The sequence below is a fragment of the Podarcis raffonei genome, chromosome 2 (assembly GCF_027172205.1).
Source record: "Podarcis raffonei isolate rPodRaf1 chromosome 2, rPodRaf1.pri, whole genome shotgun sequence".
Classification (NCBI taxonomy): Eukaryota; Metazoa; Chordata; class Lepidosauria; order Squamata; family Lacertidae; genus Podarcis; species Podarcis raffonei.
This window is the reverse complement of record NC_070603.1, coordinates 21563679-21581734: the sequence shown is the minus strand read 5'-3', so window position 1 is coordinate 21581734 and position 18056 is coordinate 21563679. Positions and strand designations below refer to the sequence as shown.

Below are 18056 nucleotides of genomic sequence, written 5' to 3'. Positions count from 1 at the left end.
CTCTGCCAAAACTATAAAGAGGTGCCTAGGGAAAATAGTTTGGGAACCCTGGCTTACATAATTGCACTGTTTTACTGTGTTATGATCTTCAGATGCATGAAGTTGGACCTTCTTTTCCTCCCTCTTTAGTAACATTAGAAAACGGGCTAGCAGACCTCAGTCCAAAGCCTGCCACCACACGGTCTGCCCAGCCTCTCCGGGTGCAGCCTGAACTGAGAAGCTCCAGCAAGCCGCTCTCCAGGCCTGTATCCAGCAACCATTCACCTGCCCCTTCATCTCTGACGATGCTGGATGAGGTCCCTGCGTCCTCTGGAAACAAAAAGCTAGGTAGGCTGGGTGGGATCTGTGACTCCTACATGATTCTGTTGTTCATTTTCTAGGCTTCGCTGAGCACATCATAGTTTCGTCGAGCAGATCTGGAAACAGCTACAGAGTGACTACATTTGTTCTAATTACTGGGCTGAAAAGTTTTAATGTTTGCCGCCTCTTGTCTCACCATGGGGGTAGGAATGGATAGCATTGGACTAGGATCCGAAAGACACCTAGGTCAAGAGCCTGCTCAGCCATAAGCAACACTGGATGACATTGTCCCAAGTCACTCTCAGCCTGACCCTCCCTCACAGCTTCTATGAAGGTAGAAGAGGAAGAACCTGACCCACCATACATGCTGCTCCCAACTCCTTGAAGAATGGTGGCATAAAAGATGAGAGAAATAAATGTGCCCACATCAATGGGATCTTGAAAACTGGATATAAAATTGAAAGCTGTTAGCTATTACTTCCATATGCTGTAAAGTGTATACAAAGGCATTAGAGATGTACAGTTGTACTTTGAAAGCCGAACGCCTTGGGAGTCGAATGTTTTGGCTCCCAAACGATTGAAAACCGGAAGTGAGTGTTTTGGTTTTCGAATGATTTTCGGAAGCCAAACGTCTGGCGCGGCTTCCGTGGCTTCCAGTTTGCTGCAGGAAGCTCCTGCAGCCAATCAGAAGCCATGCCTTAGCTGTCGAACGTTTTGGAAGTTGAACGGACTTCGCAAATGGATTCTGTTCGGCTTCTAAGGTACGACTGTATTCTGTTTGTCTTGTTCATGTCCAGCAGTCTTAGGAACATGTCTGCATGCTGCTCCTCGGCCCAATATAAATTAATCATTTATATTACTGTTCTGCAGCTCTTTGGGCTAGATTCAACTAAATAATTGCACTAGCAGGAACCAGCAATATAAGTCCCACTGGTGCAAAGTGATTTTTCTCAGCTTTTTTTCCTCCGTACACTGCCCTCCTCAAATCAGCTTTGGGATTAGAACAGCAAAAGAAGGAAAAATGGTTCCGTCTAGCACACAGAAATATGTGTGCTGACAGAACAATTGTAATAGCACAGCATTGAATTTTTTATGTCCATTTATTATCTTGTAAAAATGCATTAAGAAGATGTTTTCTAAACAATAAATCACCATCCTTGTCTTTCACTGTGTTTTAACACAAACACTGTGCTAGCTGCTACATTGGTATCTTGCACCTGGTGGGTCCTGAGTTGTGATCTTCCTGTGGAAGATTGAAACTGATAGCTCACCTCCTCCTTCCCCACTGCCGTGGTGGTAACTTTCCAAGCCTGCTTTAATGTCAGACTGCTGCTACCCCTGTAGTTCTTGTCCAGTTTTATGCTTGTTCTGCAAGTCCTGTGGTTGGGGAAGAAATTGCATGCAGAATTACTGAGCAGTCTCCCAGCTCTGAGGCTTATCCCCTGGATGATTTGAGAATATAAGTCACCAGACGAAATGTCTCTTCCCTGTTGAATTTGAATTCCAGCTCTGCTTCCATTTGGGCTGCAGAGACCTCTTGTAAGGTACAGAATGTGTTAGGTAAGCCGGGGCTTCATTTGCAGAGCGCATTAGGCAGACAGTCTGCTGAAATTGAATTTAATTAAATTGCCTAGTGGTGGGAGGATTATGAGCGCTTTAATAGGAATGTTGCATCTTTGTTGAGCAGGCTATAGATGACACCCTGTCTGTTAACTGCCTTTCCTCCAGCTGCTATAAAACTAAGACACAGAGCTGGTTAACTGAAATCCTTTAATTAGTTGGTTTTCCTGCTCAATCGTTGCCCACTGTTCATATCATTTAGAATTTGTACTATCCCATATTTTTTCACGATGTTCCTTACTGGAAACTTTTCAAGATCGTGTACATTTTTCCCATGACGCGAGCCAGTATCTCAAAGAAACCTGGTGGTTAATGAGAAGCGGCAGTTTCTTACCATTCCTTCCTTTAGCCTCCTCTGTTCCTGTCTCTACCTGTCGGCAGCAAGGACCTCCAAGACCTTGATTCTAAGCATGGCCATTATCCCTAACTTCGGGGAGAGATGAACACCCGGCTCCCAGCATCAATGGTTCACCTTCTCGCAGTAACAAGGGCTATAACAAGCAACTGGCAGTTTAGCTTAGCAGGGGGTGAACACTTCAGCATGCCTTGGTGATGGAAATAAGCATGGAGATGTGCTCCGCTGGAGAGATGAGGCAGTGTCTATAACCTTTATTGCTCTCTCTTGAGTCTTTCATCTTTTCTTTTAGAAGAACCTACTCTTGTACATGGGGCGCGGGTGGCGCTGTGGGTTAAACCACAGAGCCTAGGACTTGCTTGATCAGAAGGTTGGCGGTTCGAATCCCCGCAACGGGGTGAGCTCCCGTTGCTCGGTCCCTGCTCCTGCCAACCTAGCAGTTCGAAAGCACGTCAAAGTGCTAGTAGATAAATAGGTACCACTCCAGGGGGAAGGTAAACGGCGTTTCCGTGCGCTGCTCTGGTTCGACAGAAGCGGCTTAGTCATGCTGGCCACATGACCTGGAAGCTGTATGCTGGCTCCCTCGGCCAATAAAGCGAGATGAGCGCCGCAACCCCAGAATCGGTCATGACTGGACCTAATGGTCAGGGGTCCCTTTACCTTTACCTACTCTTGTACAGATTTGAGTTTACTAGGGGGAAACGCCTTCTCAAAGTTAAAACTCTGAAATTTAATTCATAATTAGATGCCCCACATGTGCACACAGTCCAGTGCATCTGGCGTATTCTTGAAGTCAAGATATCATCTTCTGGTCAATCTGGTAATCTGTTGTTTTTTTTAAAAAAAAATCAAATGGGTACTTGATGGCAATTAGTCAGTAGTTGACTATGTATTAATTTCATTGCTGAATGGAAGCCCCACTAGGATGAGTCTCACCTAGGAACTTTGATTGGGAACTCCTGAGTTGATTCTACTGAAGGCAGGGCTTACATTTGCTGCTGAATTTAAACTTTGTGCCGGATGCAGGCCCGCTTTTACCAGGAACCTTTGCAGCCATGGCTTAATTCATGTGAAGGAAGAGAGGAAGAGCACCCCTTAGAGTGTGTGCCTAAAACTTCCTTTTGAAATTTAATTGCCTAGCTTCAAGGGATTTACCGGTAGGTGGTCCCATGCACCTGTCAAAAATGCTCCATGGAGGATTGGCCAGTTCTGGATTGGGCCTTCAGGCGGATCCAGTTCGTCACCTCTGCTTTTATAGCAATTTGGAAAACTTGGATGGACTAAGACTAGATGGCTTTGTGTGTTTCTTTCCCCCCGGCAGGTTCTAATATTGAAAAATCAGTGAAAGACCTCCAACGGTGCACTGTGTCACTGGCTCGGTATCGTGTTGTAGTTAAAGAAGAAATGGATGCCTCCATTAAGAAAATGAAACAGGCCTTTGCAGAACTTCAGAGCTGGTATGCTAACACCTGTAGAGGCTGAATTATTCAGATATGAATAAGTTTAACATGTCTTGGAAAAAGGCAACCACTTTACTTTTACGAGTGTTTTCCTTGGGGCCTGTCACTTGTAAGGTAGTCATGTAGGTAGTGTACATGGTCAAGTGTATCTTCTTATTGATGGTGGTTGTTTGGAAAGGCTGCCACCAGTAACTGAAGCTGGTGGTGGTCTTCATGTTACAAACCTGGCTACCAATCCAAGCTATTGGACCCTGAAACATCATATGACAGTTCTGCATTAAAGGCAGTCACAATCTCCTCCCATTGTTCCTTGAAGCCGCTAAACTATGCATGTCTTGAAATGCCCACAACTGCAAGGAAAGCCCCCTTTTGGGGGAAGAGCTGAAGACGTGAAGCCCCTGATCTGTATGCCAATGGTTCCAGGTTTAAAAATCCCCTGTGAGGCCCTTGTTGCGATTGTGCACTCTGATGTGGTGAAGCATAACTAAATTCTGAAGGAATAGATATTTAATTCAGGGGTTGCCAGTGGGGCACCCATGGGCTCAGTGGTGCTCCTGAAGTCTTCCCCTGGTCAGATGGCAAAACATCTGAGCTCCTTGGTCAAAAGGTGGCGAGGGCAGTCACCTCTGTCTTCCTTGAAAAGCACACATTGCTGAAGGAAAAAGTTGGAAGAGTGACACTCTTTCCAGTTTCCTTTTTCAACTCATGTGCTTTCCAAGGCTCAAAATTCGCATGCACTTCCTCCCTGTCTCTCGGGTGAGTGGGCTCTTCCAGAGGGGAAAAGTGACTGAGGCAGTTACTGAGTTTTGCCCATAGTATTAGCATATTTCTGTAGTGGTTCCCCATCTGTGGAATGCTCTCCCCAGGTAAGTTCAGCTGGTGCATTCATTATACACCTTTAAGTGTCAGGAGAAAATGTTCCTCTTTGACTAGGCCTTTGGCTGATTGGCATCCTTTTAAAATGTGGGGGGGGGTTGCTTTTGTTTTTATTATGTATTTCGTGTTTTTACATTGTGATTTTATGATGTAATCACCCTGAGACCTGCGCTGTGGTCGAAACCACTGACCCTCTTGGGCTTGCCGATCGACAGGTCCGCAGTTCGAATCCCCTCAACAGGATGAGCTCCCATTGCTCTGTCCCAGCTTCTGCCAACCTAGCAGTTCGAAAGCACACCAGTGCAAGTAGATAAATAAGTAGCGCTGCAGCAGGAAGGTAAACTGTATTTCCGTGTGCTCTAGTTTCCGTCACGGTGTTCCATTGCGCCAGAAGCAGTTTAGTCATGCTGGCCACATGACCCAGAAAGTTGTCTGTGGACAAACGCCGGCTCCCTCGGCCTGAAAGTGAGATGAGCGCCACAACCCCATAGTCGCCTTTGACTGGACTTAACCTTCCAGGGGCCCTTTACTTTTACCTTTATAGGGCGGTATACAAATTTAATAAATAATAATAATTAATTGGTCAAGCATTATTTTGAGCGCCACAACCCCATAGTCGCCTTTGAATGGACTTAACCTTCCAGGGGTCCTTTACTTTTACCTTTATAGGGCGGTATACAAATTTAATAAATAATAATAATCAATTCGTCAAGCATTATTTTCGCCCATCGGTGCCCCTTTCTGTGGGTTATAATCTCTGCAAAATGATAGCTCTAGTTTTGCTAGCTTAAAAAGTCCTCTTGTAACAATTAATTCTTTGCTCTTTGACTCACACTTGCGTCACATTCAGAAAGGTCAAAGACCCGAGTGTGGTTCAGCAGCCTGGCTCAGATAAGTCTGTGTGTCCCAGTTGCTATGGGAAGGGTGAGGGTGGAATCAGCAGAAACCAGGAAGTTCAGTTCCGTGACACAGGGATATATAGTGCCTGTTTGGAAGCAAGCCAGGGGAACCTCCTTCAATAAATGTCAAGTAGAGAAGGTTCCTGCAGGGAGGCTTTTGTACACAGGACTGATAAAACACTGAGCCTGGGGTCAGTTTGGCTCTACATTATAGCCAAGATTATTTGCCTTTTCCTTAAAACGCAGTGACGGGTCTGCTAGAAAGAATCTCTTCCACATTCCCTGTGGGTTTCAAGGAACAACTGTTGCACGGGTTGAAGTCAGTGCAGACAAATGAAATGCTTTTCTGTCCATTTCTGAGGAAACCAATTCATGTCAGTATGTAAAGCAGGAAGGGTGTCACAGGAGCAACCGGTTTTGGAAGAATTTTAGCTTTAGATGCTGTGATGGTTGACACAGCAGAGTTGTTCCTTAACACCACAGGAGTTGCAGTTGGTTTTAAAAAGATGTTATATTGTCATATTGTCTTCCATAAGACATACCAAGCAGTGGAACGAGAACAGAACACAATGCTAAGCTTTCTTTCAATAGATTTCCCTCCAGAGAACCAGCCTTCCTGTGGCAGACACAGTTGCCTTAGGCTGTGTGTGTGGTCCTTTGAGGTGCCATTTCAGATTATGTGGGCAACAGCATTTGCAGCAAAAGAATTAAGGCCACCTAGAACTGCAGAAAAGGGATGCAGGTGGCGCTGCGGGTTAAACCACAGAGCCTAGGACTTGCCGATCAGAAAGTCGGTGGTTCGAATCTCCGCGACGGAGTGAGCTCCCGTTGCTCGGTCCCTGCTCCTGCCAACCTAGCAGTTTGAAAGCACGTCAAAGTGCAAGTAGATAAATAGGTACTGCTCTGGCGGGAAGGTAAACGGCGTTTCCGTGTGCTGCTCTGGTTTGCCAGAAGTGGCTTAGTCATGCTGGCCACATGACCCGGAAGCTGTACGCCGGCTCCCTCGGCCAATAAAGTGAGATGAGCGCCGCAACCCCAGAGTCGGTCACGACTGGACCTAATGGTCAGGGGTCCCTTTACCTTTAGAACTGTAGAAAATTCTGAAGAATCAGAGCTTAAACCTCAAAGTCAAGTTTCTTCTGATTTCCAGGCAGTGAATTGATTGTTCATGCCGTGTTTCTGTGCACTCAATAAAGTTATGTCACAAATTCTGGAAAGGGCTTTCAGTTTTCTGCTGCCATCTGTTGGCTCATTCTTTATACTGGTACTGATCCATTCAAGCTCACTGAACAGCATGAACAATTCACATGCCTCTTGTCCCTGTTCTTTCTGCATAGGGTTTATAGCAGACTTGTTTTTTGTCCACAGTCTGACAATATACAGGCTATGAGTGTAAAAGGTTTGCCCCTCTCACCTCTATCTTTTATCCTCCTTTTTTTCTAGTCTCATGGATCGAGAAGTAGCCCTTCTAGGTGAAATGGACAAAGTGAAAGCAGAAGCAAGTAAGTATTTTGCTTTGTTTTCAAAGAAATTGTGTTAATAGCATTTTTGTATGGAAATGCAGTGACTTAAAAACAAACAGTGAGCCAGACCTTCTCTCCAGCCCATTCCATGTCCCTTCCAAATATAAAATCCATTATCTCATAGGCAAAAATGGCATTAAATGAGTGAATTCTGAGTACAAATACCAAAGTCTTGCAGGTATGGGCAAAACTGCAGTTTCCACTGCTGTAACTAACCTGAGCAACAGGCCGAACAAGGGCTAGGGCACAGACAATGGGCAGGCTACCCACTGGAGTCTCATTTTTGGTGTGAGAACTTGATTATGAAACTTAATTCAATAAGGCTTGTCTATAAGAAGACTTCAGGAACACCTCAATAGCTCCATCAACAGTTGTGTCATCTGGGTGCATGGGTCTTATTTTAAAGAACTAAATAACTAGACGCGGGTGGCGCTGTGGGTTAAAGCCTCAGCGCCTAGGACTTGCCGATCGAAAGGTCGGCGGTTCGAATCCCCGCGGCGGGGTGCGCTCCCGTCGCTCGGTCCCAGCGCCTGCCAACCTAGCAGTTCGAAAGCACCCTCGGGTGCAAGTAGATAAATAGGGACCGCTTACTAGCGGGAAGGTAAACGGCGTTCCGTGTGCTGCGCTGGCTCACCAGATGCAGCTTGTCACGCTGGCCACGTGACCCGGAAGTGTCTCCGGACAGCGCTGGCCCCCGACCTCTTGAGTGAGATGGGCGCACAACCCTAGAGTCTGTCAAGACTGGCCCGTACGGGCAGGGGTACCTTTACCTTTTATAAGAAGACTTCAGGAACACCTCAATAGCTCCATCAACAGTTGTGTCATCTGGGTGCATGGGTCTTATTTTAAAGAACTAAATGGCTAGGCATAACATACCAAAGAAATTGCTTCCTCCCTGTGTCCCATTATAATGTCAAAGACAGGCGCATATATCGTACCTTTTGCATCCCCCCCCCCATTGGAAAAGTAGCAGCTTCAGTGAGGTAACTATTTAGCAGGAAATCAATCCTGGGGGGAAAGGGTTAACACCACTCCCAACCCTTGGCATTTCACGCCATGCAAGCAAGATTGCATTAATGTACACAGTTGCTATTATTATTATTATTAGTGCTATTAGCATTTGATCCTATCCGTAGATTGCATCATGTTTAGTCCTGAAAGCTCCAGTTTAACAAATGCAATTAGTCCAAGTCAGGGCAGAGTGTGTGGAAGCCTTCTAGGTGGATTCCTCATAACTATTGAACTCCTACTCCCTAGAGTTGGCCTTTTGGGGCTACGTACAGTTGGCGTTTTTAGCATCTGCTTTAATGTAGGTTTCAGTTTTGTTCATTAATTTGCTGCTTGCAATGAGCTGCTAATATCAGTGAGCCAGTGATTAGTATCACTGAGCTGGTTATGTAACTGCCTTGGGCATCATAACCGCTTGGTCTGCATTCCTTTACATTTCAGTGGACATCCTAAGCAGCCGGCAAAAGAAGGCAGAGGCGCTGAAGAAGATGACTGATGTGGCTGTCCGAATGTCCGAGGAGCAGTTGGTAGAGCTTAGAGCTGATATAAAGGTGAACCTTGGACTTCTGTGTACTATACTAGCCCTATTATTACCATTAATCATGATTGTGGACTAAACAGCTGATGTAGAAGTCAGAGCAAAGTAGAGTCAGAAATAGTAACCATGTAGCCATAGCTTAATTCCCTGGTATCCTCCTGTTACAGGAGAATTGTAGCTGAATTTACCATATTTTTCGCTCTATAAGACACACCAGACCATAAGACGCACCTAGTTTTTGGAGGAGGAAAACAAGAAAAAAAAATATTCTGAATCCCAGAAGCCAGAATAGCAGGAGGGATCGCTATGCAGCGAAAGCAGCGATCCCTCTTGCTGTTCTGGCTTCTGGGATAGCTGTGCAGCCTGCATTCGCTCCATAAGACGCACACACATTTCCCCTTACTTTTTAGGAGGGAAAAAGTGAGTCTTATAGAGCAAAAAATATGGTATATTTTGCATGTAGGATGGCCCAGGCTCAGTCCATCGTACCATTTTGTGTTAAGGAGTGCTCTTTCATACCTGAGCTGCGAAGAGTCTCTGGAGAATGTTTGACCTTGATAGGGTCAGGGTTGAGAGGACTAGGCTAGGCACTGGTCTTCCAACTGGTGGGTCACAGAATCATACAGTTGTAGAGTCGGAAAGGACCCCGAGGGTCATCTAGTCCAACCCCCTTCCTTGCAGGCAGGCATTTCAGCACATGGTTGCCCACCCAATTTAAAACCATACCAGGCCTTGCATAGCTTTGCTGATGTGCTAGTGGTTTTATCACTGCACCACTAGGAGTGGCCTAATTCGAGGTGGGTTGCAACAGGAGCGCTACCACCATGCATATATATGGTAAAAGATTAAAAATTGGGCCCCAAAATACATGCCCTGGGTCTGAAAAGGTTGCACAGAGAGGGGGGGGGAGAAACGTGTTGCTGGAATTGTGCCGATGTTCCCCTTGGTAGCGAAAGAACCTTTGAAAGAACACATTTGAAAGAACACTGATAGAACCTTTGAAAGAACACTGATAGTCTCCGGAACCAACTCTGTACAGGTGTGTTTCCAAGGGTGTCTGAAGTTCTAACTTTTTCCTCCATCTGAATAATAGAAAGAACCTCCAAGGTATTCCAGACATTCTTGTTATACTGATTTAGTGGTGGAATATTCTTGGTGATTGGACTTCCGGGTTGACGCCTCCGGCAATGGCGGAGCTCCTCCGATCGGGAGGAACTTGCTCCGTGAAAGGCAGGGTCTGACCGCCACAGCGAAGGCGGAGACCCACAGAAATCACAGGCGGGAGAAGCCTGTGAACTTGGGATTCGGCTGGCACCCCTTGCGCCTCCCCTACTCGCGGGGAAACCCTGTTTTGGGGATCCGGAGCGACGTGGGGTGAGTGGCGCGGTGCTTTGAATCGACCGCTTCTTTCACGGAGTGAAGCCGCATTGCTGTTGCCGGAGAGCGCTGACTTTTTCCTGTGGACAATTGGACTTTAAACAATTACCCGTGAGTAGACTGGAAAATTTGGATCTTCAAATATTCTAATTTGGCAAAGTAGCGGGAAGGCTCTAAACAGGAAGTCCGCCTCCCGTTTTTGTAAATAGATTGAAGCAAAGGCGCTACAAACTAAAGTCTCTGAAAGTTTTTGGATAAAGGAATAAAATTCCACTGGTTAAAAATATCTTCTGCCAATGCAGGAAATCCACTGCTACAATATCCCCAATCGGTGGCCATTTAGTCAAAGCTAAGGTTTCATTAAAAGTTCTCATTCTGATCTTTTTTTATTTCTAAAGAAAACCAAGATAAACTGCTCAGATTAAATAAATGTATGTAAATTCATTCGCTTGCATAATGCATTTCAAAACATTGCATTCCCCTTTTTCCTGACAAACATTTGCACTTCACTGGTGTTCAGCATCTCGTTTAGAGAGAAATTCCAGTCTAGACAAGAACCTCTCAGCTACCAAGCAGAAATCTTTGCCTGTGCTTTCTCTTTACATTTGTTCTCACTTTTGTTTTCTAAAAAGTAGAATAATCTATCTGATCATGGAGCATCAAGCATGCTTGCTTCAAACACATAGCTCCAATAAAGGCTCTTTTTTTTTCTACCACCAGAGGGCAGAACAAAGTTGCATAAACATCCCACTGAGCTCAGACACACTGTTCCAGCAAGACCATGCATAATTTTCATCTTATGTAAATTACCATTAATGTAAGGTTACCAGACGTCCCCGTTTCCCAGGGACAGTCCCTGGATTTACAAATCAGTCCCCATACAAAATCCATTGAAGTTGAAAAGTGTTCATTGAAAAAAATCTGGTAACCTTACATTAATGACACTGGAATGAATGTTTTGAAAACGCTTGCAGATAAATGGGATTTCCTTGCAATTGGAGGGCTTAGTTTTCTGCAGCTGTGTTGGTGAATCCAGAAGGTAGCATGTACCTTGGACACACTCTCGCAAGCTATGCCTTGGCAGATCTCTTGGCATCGGGGCCTCAGCTTGGCTCAAACCCTGAACATACTTAACAGAACGTCATTAATGGAACCTTAACATGCCGGCATTTTCCTCTTTAGCACTTTGTTAGTGAGCGCAAATACGATGAAGATCTTGGAAGGGTGGCTCGTTTCACTTGTGACCTAGATGCACTCAAGAGGAGCATTGAATCTTTTGGACAAGGTGAGCCAATCGTGTGTGTGTGTGTGTGTGTGTGTGTGTGTGTGTGTGTGTGTGTGTAGTATAGATAAGTTCTTCCTCTCATTTCCAAAGCTATTATAAAAAGAAATAACTTTATGGTACCCTAAAGGTGTGACAATGCCATGTTTTGCTGTGACACCAAATTCAGCATTGTCTGTGCAGAGGGAGAGGGAATTGCTAAGTAAGGCTTTATTGGGGATTTGGACATTTCAAATTCAAACTTCTGTTCTGCCATTCATCTGTCTTTTGTCCTTGGGAGGTCATCTGCTTCAGAGCTCTGATGGTTGTACTAATGAAGTGGAAACAGGTGGGGGCTGCAACGAAATGTTGCAGTTCATTCTCCCTCCTAAAAGGAGGTGGGCTCCTGTTTTAGAATTAACCCCACGTAGCCATTCAACCTTTCCCCTCACTCCTTTCCTCTTGATGTATCGCTCCTTTTCCAATTGTTACTCTACATTCAGTGGCTAAATTCAGTCCCTATTGGACAATGCGTAAATTTTGCCACTTTAAGGTGTTTATCTTTTAAAGGGGGGGAAACTGCAAACCTTGGGATTTATGCAAGAATTGCTGCATTTTGGCTACAGTCCTGTGGCTGACCACCACTTGAGTTCCCTATTGGGAAAAGTTTGTAATATTACCACAAGGGTGCTGCAGGAATAGAGAGAGAAGACTCCCCCCCCCCCCATGTAACACATCACCTTTGAATATGCAGCACTTTATCTCTCAATGTTGTCAAGAGGAGGTAAATTCTCCTTTGACTCTGTTATAGAAGATGTGTGCAGGGGATTCAGATTACGACAGCCTCTTCCTAAGAGCTTGCCTTGTGTTCTTTTTTCAGTTTCGCACCCAAAGAACAGCTACTCCACCAGGTCACGGTGCAGCTCTATTGCCACGTCTGTGAGCAGCCCAGATGAGCCCAGTGCCGCAAGCACAGTATGTGCCTCTGTCTCTGCTCCGAGCCTTACGACGACCAATAAGAAACCACCACCCCCTGCAGAAGCCGCTGCAAATGCAACAAGCCGTCCATATCAGCCCTACCGTGAGGTAATGGATTAATGTTGCCTGTTGTGGTTGCAACTGGCATGTGGGTGGACCGTGAGTACATTGCTTTGAATGGCCTTTGCTTGTAGTGTAAGAACGAGTGGCTGCAGCCCCTCTTGTTGATATCTCAGCTTTGCATTCGCTGCCAGCCTTGCAACATGGAGGCTACCACAAAAGGCCAGACTACCAAAGCCCTGGGCTCCTTGTGGCCCAGAAAGGGCTATGGCTCTGTTGTCTCTTCCACTCTTTTTCTGCATGCATTCATGCACCCTAAACGGCTTTTTAGCAGGCCAGGAGTAGAGGGAGCTATGCTTCCTCATGGCTGTGAATAAACAAGGCAGTTGTGCTGTGGTGCAGGGGTTCCCCCCACCGTGGTTGCCAAATTTCATTGGGATGGTCTGTGGTATATCTGAAAAAATACAATTAACAATCATACAGCATCTAGCTGCATTGCAATTGCTACAAAAGGCCTTAAGGTGGTCCACCAAGACCCTCAGTGGTTTTCAGGTGGTCCGTGGGGGGGAAAGTTTAGGAACCACTGAATAGGCAGGGGCATGTGGAAGTCGTCATCTTAATGGGCAACCTTTTTCCTGTATGCTGGACTGATCAGAAGAGGCTTGCCTTTATTGTGTCCATTTGCACGAAAATTTAAAAATATGCTTAAATCCATATTCCCTGAAAATAGAATGAAAATCTGTTAGTACAGTGGTACCTCTGGTTTCATACTTAATTCGTTCCGGAGGTCCGTTCTTAACCTGAAACTGTTCTTAACCTGAAGCACCTCTTTAGCTAATTGGGCCTCCCGCTGCTGCCGCGCCGCCGCACGATTTCTATTCTTATCCTGAAGCAAAGTTCTTAACCCAAGGTATTATTTCTGGGTTAGCGGAGTCTGTAACCTGAAGCGTATGTAACCCGAGGTACCACTGTAACTAGAAAGTGTATCCAATATAAAATGCTCTCTTCTATTTTTTTATATATTGTACAAATATGCTCAAGTGGTGCCTTGCAGGTTTAAAGATGTCCTTGTCATCACTAATATCTTTTTTTAAAAAAAATTAACTTGACCCTAGTTGTCTAAATGCTCTAACTCTGTTAATAGATGTGGGAGTGGGCACTGTCCTTTTTGAACCACTCCTAAAACAGGAGCCTGGCAAGACATTCTTGTTATACTGATTTAGTGGCGGAATATCCTTGGTGATTGTGTGTCTTGGCTCTTTGCTGAATGTGGCAAAATCTGCCAGCTGCCATAGCTATTGCTCACAGTAATCCTCCCTTTCTTTCCGTTTTAGGGTTTCCAGGGTAATAGAAGATCTGGTCAAGGTTACAGGGCCCAAGTGCAACGCCAAAATGGGCCCCCACACCCCAATTCAAATCGGTACCGAAGCGGGCCTTGGTACCAGTCCAACTCCAGGTCCCGGCCACCTCCTGGAAACGCAAACAGCCTCAGCCAGACTTACTCCACAGGAACCAATGGAACTGGTGCTGAGCCTGGTGTGCCAGCCCCAACTGCACAGTCCCATTCGGGCACACTCAGCAAAGAAGCCAAGGCTCTGCCGCAGCGGAAACCTAGGTCAAGCCAATATGAGGCGGCCAATTCCTGAAGAGCACGAACTCTCTGCCACTTCCCAAAACTGGATGACGAGACTGTAGGACACACCTAGCTAGAGATATTAACAAAGGAACGTTTACACTTGCTGCCCCCTTTGCCACTTTTCTCTTCCTTTAATCATTCCTTTCTGGGAAAAGCGGCTCCCTAGCGCTTCTCCTGCCCTTGCTTTCTGCCACGTGACATGGGTCAGGCTTCAGTGGAAAATGCACACATGATCTCCAGGCATGGCCTTGGCAAACCTCACTGCTGCCACCTCCTTTGCACTCTCTGGCTCCTCTTATTCTGGTGCCGTCCTTAAACATGGGCAGACTTTCAGCCCTAGAAGCAAAAAATAAAAAAGGGGGGATGTCTTCCAAGAACCCCAGCCCAAAAGCTTTTGCTCTCCCCTCGCCCTCCCTGAATGCTGCTAGCCAGGCCTTACTCCTAACAGCAAAACTCTTCATGCTGTGAATTGTGAGACCAAGATGAGTGATCCTAATGGGAGGAGCCATTAAGAGAGACTGCTGGGATGGTTATTTTCTTTTTACATCTTATCTAAATACTACATTTGGGGAAACTGGGCTTGTATCTCTCTCTCACTAGAGAATGGAGAGGTCCAGTCCTCCTGAGAGAAGCATCATTTTGACTGTACGTCATGCATACATTTAGATGCCCCCTACTTTTAATGTTTGGTGAGGGATGGGAGGTTTAATTTGCTCCCGGTCACGATCCCATCGTCCGATCCTAAACTAAATTTCTAGCAATTTAATTAGCAGTGCTAATCCTAGGTGATTGCAAGTTCCAATAAAAATTGCTACGGTCTTTCTCTATCCTTGTATAAATAAAAATGACGTACATGTTTAAAAGACGGTGAGTCTCTAGTTTGTGCTGTTATTTCTTGTAATTAAAGAGAGTTTGTGGTGATGTGGGCTGATCAGATGAGTTCAGGGTATGTCCAATCTAATTTCTAAAGCGTTTAGCAAGTGGAACTGGTATAGTTCTGGCTAGCTTGTGTAATCTTAAGTTCTCGGTGCAGCTGTGACCAGTAAGACAAAATGGAAAATTTATTTGAGACACCCGATGGATAATACAAACAGCTTAGTCTTGACTTCAGACTTGGCTTTGCAGGCCAAAGGGAAATAGCAGAAGAAAGATAAGAGGCTTTCGGAAGGTAAAAAAATGCTGTCAAAAGTGTTCAAAGCACATCTTGGTAAACCATTATGACCATGTGATGTATTTAGCTTCATACCCAAAATAGAAGACTGTTGAAAAATGGTAACTTGTCTGAGGGCAACCGCTGAGTTTTATAACAGAAGAGAAATTTGAACTAGGGACTTTCTGGCTAAGAGATTGAGCTCTTAGGCATGACTTCCCTACTCTTATTATCAATTTAACTTGTCTAAATAATTGTTCTCATAGGACAAGCATTAATAAATTGTGGTGTGTTCCAGAAGCACAGAACTGTGTAGGTTAGAATAGGATGAGGGCAATAAATGGCAAAGCAGTTCATTTAGAAAAGCATCACTATTACATCAACAAAATTCTCAAACCTGCCAGTCAACCGGAGGGCAACAACATCTACCTGGTTGCAGACCAAAGTGTTTACAACAGCGAAAAGGATATTCAAACACACCAAGGCGAATCAAGTACCGTACATTAGAGGCATGGGTAGTAGTGAGAAATGAGTGAGGGCAGCGTGTGTTTTCATCTTTCATTGCTTAGAGCACATTCACTTTCTGTCTTGGAAGCTTAATCAAGAGCACCTCAGCTACTGGTTTGAGAAGATTCAGGTGGGTGTTGGAACATAGGCAACAGATGTAGGGAACCTTTGTCCCTCCAGATATTGGCGAACTACAACTCTCAGCCAGTGCCATTGGCATCGCTAGCTAGGGCTGATGGAAGTTGTAGTTCAGCAACAACTGGAGGGACAAAGCCACTAATCTAGGTTGCAGGATTAACCATTGCAAACATGATACAGTTCTGTTGGCTCAAAAGTGTGTAGTGGTTAGAATAGAATGCATGTTTGTTTTCCATATCCTTGAGTACTGAATGTGTTTGCTTCTTTTTGCTGGTGTTCACCAATGGATCTAAGTGCCAACTGTGCTATCAAGGAATCCAAGCTCTGCATCCAAATCCTGCTTGCAGCTCCATGCCAACTCAAAATGTGGTGATTCATTTTTTAGCTTTTTTTTTTTAAAAAAATCCTTTCTCCTAGTGCAGTGTTCAACTTGTAAGGGGAGAGGGGGAGCTAAGAGCAGGTGACCTTGTAAAATTCAGCAGCAGAAAATTCATGTTTTACAGAGCTTAGAGCAAGCAAGCTTATCCTGATTTTCCCAGTGAAGCCATTTAGTTGTCCCCTGCCATATATAAGCCACACATTTGAAAGTAAAAGAGATCCACTGACTCGCTTATTAGGAAGATGCTATGAGAAAGGTGTTTTCCTCAGCGAATATAATCCCTGGAGTAGCTTGTTTTGGTTTAGCTTTATATAATTAGGAATATACTTAAGCTGAAATGAAAAATGAAGTACGTGGAAAGAAGTCTATCCGTAAACAAAGCCTTCAGCTTTGTGAAGTGGATTTGAATAATCTTCGTCTTACAAATGCCTTGAAAATTTACTCCTCTGGTGAGCCTAAGCGTTCTTAATTGGAGACATTTTGGCAAATATCAGGTTTCCATTTCTCCCAGTCCTCTATTCCCCCTGCACCCATACCGCTGTCTCTGCTGCTGGCCTGCTGCTTGCCCACAGCAGGTGTAGAGGGTAGAATAACCTGCTGTACAGGGATGAATGAATTAACTCTTAGGTCCTGTGCCAAAAGTTTGCAGGAAAACATCCAAATACGCTCCCACTGCAGCACAAACTTTTGATCACCATTTTTCTTATAACTTGCCCTTTCTCAAAAAAAGAAAAAAATAGCTTAGAGTGGCTAACGAAATTCTTAGAAAAGGTAAAGGTACCCCTGCCCGTACGGGCCAGTCTTGACAGACTCTGGGGTTGTGCGCCCATCTCACTTAAGAGGCCAGAGGCCAGCGCTGTCCGGAGACACTTCCGGGTCACGTGGCCAGCGTGACAAAGCTGCATCTGGTGAGGCAGCGCAGCACATGGAAACGCCGTTTACCTTCCCGCCAGTAAGCGGTCCCTATTTATCTACTTGCACCCGGGGGTGCTTTCGAACTGCTAGGTTGGCAGGCGCTGGGACCGAGCAACGGGAGCGCACCCCGCCGCGGGGATTCGAACCGCCGACCTTTCGATCGGCAAGCCCTAGGCGCTGAGGCTTTTACCCACAGCGCCACCTGCGTCCCTAATTCTTAGAAAGACGGTGACAAAATGAGCAGGGAGCGTGCCTATGTCTCTGCAGCATTGTTCGGTTTTTTAAATGAAAAAAGTTAAACGTTTTAAGTCTTCCTGATCCTGGAAGTCCTGAGCATGAAAACACTAACCTTGCCACAGAGGGTGGTTCTTCAGAAGTCTGCGCCACGTGCTGGAGAGGCAATTTATTTTTCAAGTTAAACCCTAGGAGGAGGAGCTTGCCTCTATTTGTGTAAATGACTGCAGTGGAAAATGAAATGAAAAAACAATTGCCTCTGTGTGTATATGTCTCTCTCCCCCCCCCCCCAATGTTACACACATAGCTTTATTGAACAGTGGCAATGGAGGATATGCAGCAGTTGGGCTTCCCTTATATAGTGGTCAGCCGTGAAATAGTGAAATTGGAACTATAGAGTTGGAAGGGGCACCGAGAATCATCTAGTTAAGGAGTTACCCAAATAACGGTTCTCAATAGATACCATTGCATTAAGGTCAGTGTGTGTACTTAAATCTTTTGGGGGAAGACCGGTTCCAACCAGTCAAGACCGGTTCCAACCAGCTTGAACCGGTTCAAACCAGCTTCAGCCGGTTCTAACCGGTCTGAACTGGTTCTAACTGGTCTGAACCAGTTCCAACCGGTTTAGACCGGTCCAACCAGCTTTAACCGGTTCAAACTGGCTTCGACCGGTTCATACCGGCTTTGGCCGGTTCTAACTGGTCTGAACCGGTTCCAACCGGTCTAGACCGGTTCCAACCAGCTTCAACCGGTTCCAACCAGCTTCAACCGGTTAACCGGTTCCAACCAGCTTCAACCGGTTCAAACCGGCTTGGACTGGTTCAAACCGGTCTGGACCTGTT

The 18056-nt window shown here is 45.4% G+C and overlaps 1 protein-coding gene across 3 annotated transcripts in view; it reads left to right on the top strand.

The window, feature by feature from the left end:
- SPATS2 (spermatogenesis associated serine rich 2) overlaps positions 1–14355 on the top strand; it is a 48923-nt gene extending 34568 nt beyond the window's left edge. For all 3 annotated transcript variants that reach the window (XM_053375226.1, XM_053375227.1, XM_053375225.1), the window contains 7 exons: positions 130–327; positions 3597–3732; positions 6954–7012; positions 8483–8592; positions 11139–11241; positions 12098–12303; positions 13590–14355. In XM_053375226.1, the coding sequence (XP_053231201.1) occupies positions 130–327; positions 3597–3732; positions 6954–7012; positions 8483–8592; positions 11139–11241; positions 12098–12303; positions 13590–13901 (1124 nt within the window). In that variant the 3' untranslated portion in view covers positions 13902–14355. The remainder of the gene's footprint in view (positions 1–129; positions 328–3596; positions 3733–6953; positions 7013–8482; positions 8593–11138; positions 11242–12097; positions 12304–13589) is intronic.
- The last annotated feature ends 3701 nt before the right edge of the window (positions 14356–18056 follow it).